General features: G+C 33.6%; 1 protein-coding gene across 1 annotated transcript; it reads right to left on the reverse strand.

Annotated features, from left to right (window-relative positions):
• Positions 1-5,323: 5,323 nt before the first annotated feature.
• Positions 5,324-8,824, reverse strand: LOC100021628 (olfactory receptor 51G2-like). The gene has a single exon (XM_056825907.1). The coding sequence runs from the start codon at positions 8,047-8,049 to the stop codon at positions 7,090-7,092; it is 960 nt and encodes a 319-aa protein (XP_056681885.1). The 5' UTR covers positions 8,050-8,824; the 3' UTR covers positions 5,324-7,089.
• Positions 8,825-14,196: the final 5,372 nt, after the last annotated feature.

Consider the following 14,196-nt stretch of genomic DNA (forward strand, 5'->3'; position numbering starts at 1 on the left):
TTTTTTTAAAAGGCTGATGATTTATGTGGGTTTTTTATATCCTGCAATTCTGGAAAAATTGAAAATTGTTTCAACTAGTTTTTTTCAGTTTATTTTTTTTAGATTTTCTAAGTCTACCGTATCATATACATATCATCTGCAAAGACTGATGGTTTAGTTTCCTCATTACCTGTTCTAATTAATTCAATTTCTTTTTCTTCTCTATTTGTTATTGCTAGCATTTCCACTATAATACTAAATAATAGTGATCATAATGGATATCCTTGCTTCATCCCTGATCTTACTGGGAAGGCATCTACCTCATCACCATTGCAGATAATGCTTGATTATGATTTAGATAAATACAACTTAATATTTTGTGAAACACTTCATTTATTTTATGATCTACAGTGTTTTTAATAGCAATTTGTATTGAATTTGTTAAATGCCTTTTTCTGCATCTATTGAGATAATCATATGAGTTGTTTGGTTTTTTCCTAATATGTTCAATTATGCTGATAGTTTTTTTTATAATACTATACCAGTCTTCCATTCCTGATATAATTCCACATGGTCATTGGATATGATCTCTGTAATATACTTATACAACATCATTGCTAGATGTTACTAAATGCTATTTTTTGCATCCACATTTATTACAGAAATTGGTTTATAATTTTCCTTTTCTGTTTTTACTGTTCCTGGTTTAGTTATCAGCACCACATTTGAGTCATAAAAGGAATTTGGTGGGACTCCTCTGTCAATATTCCCAAATAGCTTATACACCATTGGTATTAACAATTCTTTAAAATTTTAATGGGAATCATATGTAAATCCACCTGGCCCTGGAGATTTCTTCTTAACAAGCACATTTATATTCAGCAACCTGTTTCTTTTTATTAATTCTCCAACACTAAATCTATAGTCTACTCATTATCCTGGTAGGCCTTTTCTGGTTTACTCCAATGTGTACTTCATTCTTGTTATAGTAGGAAGATAATACTCTAGCTGTACACTAGACAAGATAAAATACAGAGGCCCTACAGAATTACCTTCCTTGTTTTGTTCTCCTTGTCACTTTTAATGCCACCTAAGCAACTTCAGTAGGCCTATAATAAATAAAATTCCTGCCTTCTACATTTCATAGCTCTTCTCTAAACAAGATTTTTCTTTTCCAAATGAATTGCTATCTCCCTATATACTTCCCCAATTCTCTATTTGTAGAGTTGACTTTTTAACCTAAAAATAAACCTATATTTTCCCTCACTAAATGTGATCTTATTAAATTATATCCATTATTCTAGCCTTTCAAGGTCAATTTCAATCCTAGCTCTTTTGGAATCTTCCTCCCAGTTTTATGTAACTTGACTATTTCCTATTCATATATTCTATATCTTTATCAAAATCATTAATAAATCAGATGCATTCAACACAAGGCCTGACAGAGAAGAAAGAGGAAGAATGTTAGATATAAAAGGTTGGTTGTAGTTTTCTTCTGTCCTCTTTATATGTCTGAATTTTTTACTATCTGTAAGTACCATTTTGAATCTTGCCATTCTTCCATCTCTATTCCTTTAAATAAGTTGTTACTAATTCCTACCCCTCCCCAATCTAGAGTAATCTTTTTTATATCTATCTCCTGAATCTATAGCTCTTTTCAAGGCTTAGCTCAAAGACTCTCACTCAAAAAGATTTTCCACATTTCCTTAGTTATTAATCTAGCCTTCCAAATATGCTTACTTAAAAAAATTCTAAATAACCTGTATCAATTTGAGAAAAAGGGATCATTATCCTAAGGCCCAGTCTTAATTGTAAGTTGGGTTCCAAGAGCAAAATTACATGTTCCCTTCAAGTTTCTAAGTATGCCTTTAATGTGTTAAAGGTATCTTTATAAGTCTATATAGTTTGATCTCCTATTCTAATGTATTTACCCCAATATCAATTGCCAGTAATTAGGAGAATAGCATCATTTAATCAATTAATATCAATTAGCTTTTCAAAGGGATGTTTACTGGCATAATAAAACAAGAAGTATTTTTCTCAACAATATTTGTGCCCATTTTCCTCTAAGTTACCTTGTTCTTTAAAGGTTTTATGTTCAGACCTAAAGAAGATGCCCTAAAACATTTACTGTAACCAAATTCTCTTCTGCATTAGGAATAAATAAAGGATAAATGACTCTCTCTTGGCTGCCTTTCAAGCATTGGAATAAGCTTGTTACTGGAGGCTTAGATCTTCATTGGTCTCAGCTGTCTGAAAATTCTGGCATATGCTATCTCTGAAATTCTGGTAACTTCATCTTCCAACCTTTCAAAGCTCATAGTAATACCTACTATATCATTATCATTCCTTTAATCAAGGCAGGAAAGCATAGATACAGTAGGAGAGAATCTGTTCCATAACAGGTTTAATGATCATGGCTTCACTTTTATCCAGGTGGGAATAATAGACTGCTGGCACTAGCTTTCTACCTCCCTAACAAGAGGCTAACAAAATACCTTCCTTTCACCTGGAAATGTCACAAGACAGGAGGGAGAAAGAATGCTCAATTCTGGTTCAGAAGCCAGTCAAATGGCCATTTCTTCACTGTTTGAGTTAACAGATTGGAGTCAATCTTCTATGAAATGGAAAGTAGCCTCTGAAATAAAGATCTTTTCAATTCCACATTATCAAGAACTTCCAAGTCCATCTAGCATACATGCTTCCAGGATTGAGCCCTCATTGGCCAGTACTCTGTTACATGACCTTCTTACATGTATACATTTTTCATTTTCTCATCTATGTACATGTTATATCTCTCCAATAGAAAAGAAGTTTCTTGAAACATTCTTTTTTTCTTTGTATTCCCAAAACAAAATGTCAGGTACTTGATAGGTACTTGATAAATATGCTATCAACTGAACAATTGATTCTATTGTCAGTAATCCTATTAACTTAAAAAGTGACCTTAGCCAACTCACTCCCTCTATTTTTAAATAATTTCTGAAAGAAAGTTTTAAAGAAGAGGGACTTTGGAGAGCATACAGAATAATACCTGTAAACCACTGAATTTATAATATGACTAAAGTAGAACTATAAAAAGTATAGTAAATTAGGCTGAGACCAAGATATAAAAACAAAAACCAAAATAACAAATCTAGACATCATGGTTTTTAGGCAATCAATCAGAAGGTAGAAAGGACAAAAAAATAAAATAATATCTAGCATTTTATTTAGTGTTTATTTTTTCAGATTACATGTCAATACATTTTTTAGTAATCTTTTTTTCACATTTGCAATTCCTCCTCCTTCCCCAAGAAAGCAGGTAATATGATATGGGTGGTATGTGTTGTCATATAATATATATATATTTACATGCTTATCATGTTATAAATGAGGACACATTGCTTACATTAGAGAAAAATAAAATAAAGAATAGTATGCTTCCATCTACATTCAGACTACACCAGTTCCTTCTATAGCAGTGAATGGCAATTTTCATCATGAGTCCACTGGAGTTGTCATGGATCCTTGTGTTGCTGATAATAGTCAAGTTCTTTACAGATGATCATCATAATTTATTGCTGTTCCTATGTACAACATTCTCCTGGTTCTGATCATTCATTTTGTATTATTTAATATAGGTCTTTCTAGGATTTTTTGCAATCATCTTGCTTTTAATTTCTTATGGCACAAGTATTTCAATACAATTATGTTCCACACTTGCTAAGAACTAAGATGATTATGAAAGTAACCAAGAAGATCAAAGATGATGGTGAAAGTTGGCAGAAAGAGGAAGGACTGGGTAAAGTAGCCAAAAAATAACAGAACATGTAGGTGGAAGAAAGGAAAGGATGAATAACTAAGGAAAAAAAACACCCAATATTCAATTATCTGGCAATTAAATATCCAGAAAGTCCTTTTCTCTGGCCATGCTTATTAATGAATACATTACTATATGATGTCACATCATCCTTTTTTCTGTATAGTAATTGGGCCACAGAGAACAGTATGGTATGGGATATAATACTAGCTCTAAAATCAAGAAAGAAGACTTGGGTTGAATCCAGTCTTTAATTATAACCTGTCTGGGAGTTCTAGTACTAGTTATTTTACCTCTTGATACCTCTTTAGGATTACACATTGCAGAGCAGGGTAAAGCTACATAGGTAAAGTTTTCTTATGTGGAGTTCCCTATAACCATATATAATATAATAATAATCCCTGTATAACAGAAAGAATGCTTATGGTTTTTTAAATATTAATATTTATAATACTTATCAGTCATTTGAAACAAAACTTCCTAAGTGATCAATCAAACAAACTCTAAGGTCAGTTTCAAAGTAGCAATACCCTCTATGCTAGGCAACTCTTCATTAGATCACCAGTGATATTTTTTACTTATTTTTTCTAGATATTTTAAGGAAAATTTAGAAAATTTGTTCTTAAATTTTCATGTAAAGAAAGAATAGGGAAGTAAAGCAGAAATGAGTTTTTACACTAAAAGTGTTTTATACAAGATATAGATGAGAAAAAATAAGTTAATCAATAGATGTTTATTAATTAGCTACTATGTGCCAATCAGTATTCTATGTCCTAGGAATACAGAAAGGAACAAAAGACAAACTCTGCCCTCAAGGAGTTTCTTTTCTGTCACATTCATCAGTCTGATAGATTTGAGGCAGTACTTTTGAGTTATTTTAATCTGTATTCCTCTAATTAATAGTGCTTTAGAACTTTTTATAATATAGATCATTTTAATGTTTTCATCTGAGAATTACCTGTTTATATCCTTTAACCATTTTTCATTTCTGGAATGATTTGTATTCTTATAAATATAAGTTCTCTGTGTATTTGAAAAATGAGGCCTTTCTCAGAAATATTTACTATAATTTTTTCCCAGTTTGTTGTTCCATTTCTAATCTTGATTATATTTGTTTTCTTTGATCAAGTCTTTTAAATTTTAATTTAGTCAAAGTTACTTGTTATGAATCTGGTAATATTTTCTATGTCATGTTTATACATAAACTCTTTCCTTATCCATAAATTTGACAGCTAAACTATTCTATAATCCTTTCTTTTATTTATGGTATCACCCTTTATTTTGAAATTATATAACCATTTGGATGGTATAACATTTTTATTTAGTTTTAAAGTTTATTCATACTAGCTTATTTGATCATCACAACAATCACATAAAGTAACTTCAGTTATCATTCATATTTAACCAATTAAGAAAAGGAGTCTGAGAAAAGGTAAATAACTTGCCTATAATTAGACAAATGCTAAGTTTCTGAGATGGGTTTAAACTGAAGTTTTTCAGACTCCAAGACAAGAGTTCTACTCATTATACAATTCAGAGGATTTCCGATTCAGACTATATCTCAAAAAAAATAGTTTTTTTATAAATACTGCCTTCTTTTCTAGAAATTCTTTATTCCTTTTTAATTTAACAGAGAACCTGGAGGTCCTCTTACCATAGAGATGTGTAGGGATTAGCCAGCCCACAGTGACAGGAAGTAGGAACCAGGGAGCATCCTGCTGGGACAATATCAGTTGTTTTGGGTGGTCAGTTGTGGGGAAGCGGGCTGCTGGGAGTGTGTGAGTTGGTAGCTGGTATTTAGTTGCTGGAATATAAAGGTAGGCCTGAGCTTATTGAGAGGGCTTTTTGACTTTAGCCTTCAGAGGGACTTTGGGGCTTTTTGAACTTTTTTGGGAGGTGACTGGTCTTTATTGACAGACCTAATTGGATTAATCACTGATTGGGTTGGTTTTGATTGGGTTGGAACTTTGTGGGATCCTTGTTAGTAATAGGCAGTTATTGGCAGTCATAGGCTGTTTTAGGTAGTAATTATAGGTAGTTATAGGATAACTTTTATAGACATTAGGAAATTTTCTTTCTCTACATCTTTCCTATATTTCTCACCTTTCCTATCTTCATTCTACTATATTATATTACTATCTCCATTTTATTTACACTAAAATGTTAATTGTCAAAAGCTTCTAGAAGTTTTCTTTTCTCTGGCCTAAAGGGATAATATTAATTTATAACATGACTACATTCTCATTAAAACTTAAATTATTTCAGCTGCTCTCTTTTTCTGTCAAAATCTTTATTTTGACCCTTGAACTACCCACCATATATTTAATGATACATTCTAGAATATTTCCAGGAATAAGAGTCAAGCTTACAGATATATCAGTTGCAGGCATTGTTATTTTCCCTCTTTTTGAAAATCAGGAAAATATTTTTTTTGGAGTTTTTTTCTACTTTATCTACCAAACACAACCAATAGTGGTAAATAATAATAAAATAACAGTGTTTGAAATAAATGAGAATGGAGTAATTTTGGACCAGGTAACTTGAAATTAAGAGCAGTTAGGTGTTTTCTTACTCTCTCCTTGGTTTCCTTAGAAATTAACTCCCTGATCACCATATTTATTCCATCATTTCCTTTGAAAGACATTTTCTTAGTTAGAGAAAGGACAACATAAATGACTTGATTCCTCAACTTTCCTTTGAAAGTTCATCTACAAAATCTTGGCATTTTATGTGATTGACAACACAAGCTTTTAGTAGAGAAAAGCATTGGTTCTGCCTCCCACTCATATAAGTCTAGCACTTGAAATCCAAGAGTAATTTAAAGAATTCATTGGATGGAAAATGACTTTTGTTCTTCAGAGGAATAGATTAATACGGGTGAGAACATGAAACTAGATAGCTTCCATAGGTAATATTTTAATATCAGATCCAAAATATCCAATGAAGTATGTGTTTATTCAGAGAGGTTAGGAAAGGATTAAAAGAGAGAATATAGCATGATGATAGAACTTGAGATAAATCAATTAGTTAGTATGCAGCATATTGAAGAAAATAATCTGAGAGGATCTAAGATCTATAGAATACAGATGTATAGATGATTCTAAAAGGTTCTCTCATTTTTTAATCTTCTTACTAGCAATATTATTTTGTTTCCCTTTTGCATAAACCATATCATTAAGTATGCGTGTATGCGTGTGCATTTTTTTCTGTTTGCTTGCATATATATGTGTGCATGTATGAGGAGCAGAAATGTCTGGTATCCAGGTCCATCACAATAACAACCTTCATGTGATTGTGTCCAGTAGTACCTACCTCAGAGTGGAGTGGATTCTCTTGGGGGTGAACAGGTGAATGATCCCCCTACGAATTTTCTTGTTTTTCACACTGTAGATGATGGGATTGAGAACAGGAGGCACTAGTAGGTATATGTCAGCCATGAGGACATGCACAAGGGGAGAGGCATGCTTGGCAAAACGGTGGACAATGGAAAGGCCAATCATGGGCACGTAGAGGATGAGAACAGCACAGATGTGGGAGGCGCATGTGTTCAGGGCCTTCAGCCTCTCCTCCCAGGATGCAATGCTCAACACAGAGCGAAGGATGAAGATGTAAGACACCAAGATGCCCAGAGAATCTAATCCCCAGTATAGAGCAATCACAACCAAACCATAGATAGAGTTAAATTTGGTATCTGCACAAGCCAGGCGCATTATATCCTGATGTAGGCAGTAAGAATGAGAGAGGACATGGGAATGGCAGAATGGGAAGTATATCAGCCGGATCATCAATGGAATGACAGGGAGGGAGCTCCGAAGAAAAGCAACTATACCAATTCTAGCAATACGTTGTGGGGTGAGGATGGTGGTATACCTTAGGGGATGGCAGATGGCTATATAACGATCAAAGGCCATTGCTAGGAGTACTGCTGATTCCATGAAGGAGGAGGAATGGATAAAAAACATCTGGGTCACACAAGTATTGAATTCAATTTCCCTAGAAATGGACCACAACACTCGGAGGACAGATGCAAGGGTGGGAAGGCACATGCCCATGTCTGCAAAAGACAACATGGCCAAGAAATAGTACATGGGTTCATGGAGGCTTGAGTCGGTTCGGATAGCATGAAGGATAGTGCAGTTACCTGCTATTCCAATAAAGTATAGGATACAGAAGGGAATAGAGATCCAGTGGTGAATCGCCTCATAACCAGGAATTCCAGTAAGGTAGAATATGGAGGAAGGGATGCTACTGGCATTGAAAACTGCCATGGTAATACCCCACAAGGCCAAAATCCCATACCCTTAAAAATGGAAAAAACATATTAACGGTTAGAATGTAGCTTTCACTATATAGCTGGATACTGTTCTAAAGCCTCATTTTAAAATTGCATGTCTGTACTATTCACCTTCTCCCCTTCCCTTTTTTTAATAATCATAAAATTGTTCTGAAGTTCAAGGGTGCCTAATTTATTTAAGTCTATTATTCTTCTATTGATATTATAGAAAGAATAGCTAGAGAACAAGATCCTGAGTCAATCTTTGCCTTCATTTTACTATACTGTCTCAGCAGGCTTTTATAATAATTTTTATTTCTTATTCAAATCATAAATTGTCTTTATAGATGGATTTTCACCTGTGGTGGCAAAGAGAGAGAATCTTCCTTGTCCTCATGTGAATAATGAAATTTCTGAATACATTTCTATTTCCACATGAATAGGCAGTCATGCATAACCTGTGCATTTTCACCTTCATTTTCTCAAGTTCTTGATAAAAATGACATCCAAAATACACATGGGGTCCATCCTAAATCTCATTTGCTAGCTAATAATATGTCTCTGTTCTCTCTGCTAGAACACATGTTCCTTTCCCTGCCTCCAGTAATTATCCTATTGTGAAACCAGAATGATGTACTTTCAATGTATTAGATAGTAATTATCATGGGAATGGGGTCAGTAGGAGGAAAGCATGGTTCAATCATAATCCCACTTGAGCCATGAAGATTTTTTCTGTTGGGGTAATTGATGCTTCCCCAAGGCATGGTATGCATGGTAAAAAAAAAAAAAAAAGCCTTTCCTTGACTTCTACTATCAATTGTAAGCAATGAATTTTTCTTCTATGACATACTCCATAATGATGCCAATATTTACTGAGATTGTGCAGTTAGGTACCAAAATGGATAGAGTGCCAAGTCTAAAGTCAGGAAGACTCATCACCCTGGGTTCAAATCTGGCCTCAGACACATACTAGCTGTGCTACCCATGGCAAGTTACTTAGCCCTGCCTGCCTGAATTTATTATTTGTAAAATGAAATAGAGAAGGAAATGGCAAACCACTTCAGTATCTCTGCCAAAAGAACACCAAATGGAGTCACAAAGAGTTGAATAGAACTCAACAACTGAAGAACAACATTTAGTGAGACAGGAATGGACAGTATTTTGGAATTAATCCTTCATATAGTGCTCTGGATTTGAATTCCGATTTTAACATTTATAGCCTCAGGCAAATTACTTAACATGTCTAGACCTCCATTTATTCATGGGTAAAATGGATGTGTTCTTTTAGTAGATAGGCCCCTTCTAATTCTAAATCTATGAAAACAACAAGAGAAGGATTTTTCTACACCTCTGAATAGTTTGATATCATTGCATTTATTACTGGACTCCTTATCCTTGATTCTGAACTCGGGAACAAGAAGCATAGTCTTTCAAGTAAACTATAGCCCCTGGTTAGAATCAAATCTAGGGTTCTACCAGTACAAGCTATTTCATTTTCTTTACTGTAGATTTAGATGGAAAGATTATAAGGTGCATGGGATTTACATTTTCAAAATGGATCTCCTCTTCACTAAGGAATTAATACCACTGTGCTTAATAGTTTATCTCCTTGGTTCCCCATGTGGGGTTAACATTAGATTCAATATCTCTCCAGCTTATTGTCTCTTATTCCCTTTCCATTCACAGTAAATACTCTATCTCCTTCATCTATATTTGTTTCCATTTTAATATTATGCTAAAATGGGATAAGAGTCCCAGAAGCCTCAGTTGTTCTGGGTATTGGTTGCAAGAATAATTCCCCTATAAATTGCAAACTTCTCATTTTCTAAAGTGAGTCCAGTCACTATATCCCTTCTCCCTTTGAATATTCCCAGTGATTTGCAATAACACATTCCAATTTTATACTTTTCTTATTATTAGCAAGTTTTTCCTTGTAGCATTCTAAATAAATTTTTTTTAATATTCACACATTATTTCTAATTTTGCTTTTGGTGGAAAGCAAAATAAATATAATCCCTAATCATAGTGGCAGTCCTTTAAATAATTGTAAAGTACTATCATATCCCATCATACTTTCTATTTCTATAGAGAAAATATGATCAGTTGCTTCAGCCTATCTTTCATTCTGTCAAGCTCATTACTATCTTTCTTACATTTTTTATCCTCCAGATTGTATGTTATCAATCATTAATTCAGATCAGAATATCACAGATGTAGTCTAAGCCAGAGTTTATAGTAAGATTATTTGATTTTACAAAACATCTTGCATTAGAAAGAACTTTAGATGTAATCTAATCTAAATCCTTCATTTCCCTTATTAACAGCATTCCACTCTTTAGTTTTGCACAAAATAGCCTGCCTTATCACACTGGTGATTGACCAGGTAGATTACTAAAACCCTCAGATTTTTTTTTTAATAACAATTACTCATGATTCATCTATTCTGTTCTCATGAAATTTGTTTGGACACAAATTAATGTTAGGAATTCTTTTGAAAATTTAATTTCGCCTGTCTGATTAACTACCAAGATCATTTTTATGCTGATTATATCACTTTAACTATGAGGTCTCCTCTCCCCTTGTGTCACCTGCAATTTTGATAAACATTGCACCTATCTTTTGGCCTAAGACATTGCCTTGCTTTCTTTCCACTACATTTTCAGTTTCACTCTTAAACCTTCTTCTTTGCTTTTCTATTCCTGAGTCCTTTCTTCTCCCATCCCAGGTTAATGTTTCCCCTACATCTACTCACTCAGTTTCAGGATGGTTGCTTTCAGTCTAGTCAAATGCCTTCCTATGTGCTTCACTTGGGAGACTAAGTTATATAAAGTTCCTTAGCTCTCTAGGGGTATGTTTGATGGTGGAGTCCCAGGGAAGAAAAGCATATCAGCATGTGTGATTCAGGCAAAGTTCTCTATTTATGGAATTCTTTGTGTCCCTTTTGGGAAGAAACTTTGTTCTAATAAAACAAGAAACCATATCCCTTGGTGGGAAAAGTATTTGTACTTTACAACTTTATTGCCTATCTTTTATATGAAACTGGTGGAGAAATAACAGGACACTTAATTCTCCATTTCCCATCCCTGTCAAAGGCACCACATTGAAATATACTTAGTATTACCTCCATATAATTAAGGGGACACCTTGAGGGCGAATACCTCACATATGGGGCATTAGATTATTTTATGAATTAAATCTGGAAGTTAGTTTAGAGATTAAAATCTAACCCCATTTTATTACAGATTATAAAACTAAGGGTCAGATTATTTAGGTAGTGAAAAGCAGAACACCTGGAAATTAAATCCATTTCTGACATGAAAGTGCTCTTCTAAATTGTGATACCTGCCATCAAATAGGTGTTTGTTAGTCATGTATCCAGTCTTGTATTATGTACTATGTAAGAAATTGGGCATGTAGGGGAAGTATAAAACATTAAACATATTATTCATGATTGTACAGATTACTTTGAAGAGGAATCACACCAAAATTAACTTCATGGTACAAGCAACAAGAATTACAAAAGTTCCAAAGGGAGAAAGTAATTAAGTTCAAGGTAATTAATTGGAAGAACTTATTGCATTAAACTGGCCTTGAAATGGAGCACATTTTGAAAAATGGAAGAATATGAAAAAATTAACAAAGTGGAGGGAATAGGAGAGTTTAAATTTATTGGCTCAGGGAAAACAAAATATACACATACAAGTGATTACAAAAATAATTATAAGATAACAGATAGTGTAGTACAAATTTGAAAATAGAGAAAAGTCTCTTGTAGGAAGTGGTAACTGAGATGAACTTTAAGTGAAGCTAGCAATGTCAAAATATTGAGGTAAGGAGAGAAAGTTTCCCAGACAATGGAAATGCATAGCATTTACAGAGTCATGTAAACAGGAAATGGAATGTGTTATAAAGGAAATATTAAGTGGATCAGTTTGGATGGGACATAAAAAATATGAGGGATCTAAAATAATTCTGGAAGGAATTTATAAAGTTATACTCTGTATCACTTCAAATAAAAAAGAATAATTATTTTTATTCTCCTCAGAATCCTTGGGAGTTTCTTGAATAAGAAAATCATAGAACTATGCTTTTTAAAAAATTATTTCACAAGATTCTTATTAAAATATTGTATAAACTAAAAGTGCTATGTAACAGTTAACTGTTAAATGCAGGATTTGTAGGAGGGATGTTAGAGTCTTGGGAAAAAAGACATATTTGGGAGGTGATTGGTTAGATTTCTTATAATAATCTATCGCTGTATGCCCTTCCACCTTCATAGCTAACTTTTACATCTATTTGCACATTTTATTAGATATGGAAAACTAACTATTTCAGAGGCCCTTCCCTTCCCTATAAAAAAATAAAGCCCTTAGTCCTAATTAGTTCTGTATTATATCAGGAGCTGAGCTACCTTAGGCTGCTGTAAAAGGTAGGCTGTTTGAATATGAACTATCCCTTCATGGAATTAGCATTCTTTGAGGTTTTACTTGTAGTCCTTGAATATGGAGTTGGCTTATTACACTAACATTGTCAAGGGGCCATTTTTATTCTGGTAGAAAAAACAACACTCAATTAATCTCCTATGTGATGAGGAGGGCATGCTTAAAGGGCAGGATCTTAGAGGACCAAATTAAATAACTTCTTTACTGAATGATCATTAAGTCATTTTCATCCCCCATCTCTGGCCTGAAATTCACGTACATGCCATGATCATGTATACGTATTATATAAATATATATATATATATATATATATATATATTATATAAAGTTCCTTAGCTCTCCACAGGCATGTTTGATGATGGAATCCAAGGGAAGGAAAGCATATCAGCATACATGATTCAAGCAAAAATCTTTATTTATGGAATTCTTTGTGTCCCTTGTGGGAAGAAACTTTGTTCTAATAAAACAAGAAACCATATCCCTTGGTGGGAAAAGTATTTGTATTTCACAACTTTATTGCCTATCTTTTGTATGAAACTGGTGGAGAAATAACAGGACATTTAATTCTCCAAATATATATATATATATATATATATAGTCCTTTCTAGATCCTGGTTATATCTTTACTTCATCCTTATGTCCTTGGAAGCCACTTCATAGCCTTTCCTGAAAACATTAAAACCAAAAGACATCTAATATGAACTTTTTGCAAAGCCAACCTTTAAATCACTGTGCAGGTCACTTCAAAGAGATAATAGAAGCTTCTTGGAAAAGAAATATATGAAATGGGGAAATTTTATACATAGGAATAGTAAAGCCTGAGTGAGTCAGTGGTGTTTTCATTAACAATTTATCTGGATTCCCCATTCTATAGGGAAATTGTATGTCCCAAAGTATTTTATTGAGAAACTATGAAGTCTTATGCCCGAACAAGGAAGTATGAGTAATATAGGAGGGCAAGAGAGTGATTGAACTATGGATCAGGGGATTGAGGTCCTTGCTTCAGACCTCTAAAATTCAATTAATTTGGTAGCCAAATGTCTCTCTATCTCTTCCATTTACAGAGAGGGGTTGAATGGGGGAGGAGGTTATAAACCTTCAGCCATCAAACTGGAATCCAAGCTAAATAAGAAATGGAGCGATAATTTGGAACAAATATGTTTCTTCTAATCAATGAATTGATATCTTGCCCTGGACTGTACTCGCATGGACTAGTGGTAACAAGGACTTCATATCCAAAACTATTGCCTCAATTCTGGCTTGCTACTTTAGGGTGACATAAAACAGCTTTGGTATAGGCAATTGTCAGCTGTTATAAACTTGTAATGCTACATTAGCAAGTAAGTTGTCAAAAAGTAGTGAGAAGAGAAAATATTTCATGTGGAAGAAACCAATAACCATGGATAAGAGTTAACCTTGAAAGTGAAAAAAAGTAAGAAAATTTTCTTGACTAGTGTCAAGAGTTTTTGTGAGAATGACTGTAGATCAGTCATCAGACTCACAACTGTGGACCACCATCTGAACTAGATTAAAATTTAAATGAAAAATGATTAATTTCAAATGTTTGAAATGAATAAAAATGCAATAAAACATAGGTGATGTTAATTTGGGGGTTCCTAATTCAATTTGAAGGCAACTGGGATCTTTTTTCTATTTGAATTTTATACCACTCCTGTAGGTAGTTCCCTATTTTCTCTTCT

This window comes from Monodelphis domestica, chromosome 4 (genome assembly GCF_027887165.1).
Source record: "Monodelphis domestica isolate mMonDom1 chromosome 4, mMonDom1.pri, whole genome shotgun sequence".
In the NCBI taxonomy this organism is placed as follows: Eukaryota; Metazoa; Chordata; class Mammalia; order Didelphimorphia; family Didelphidae; genus Monodelphis; species Monodelphis domestica.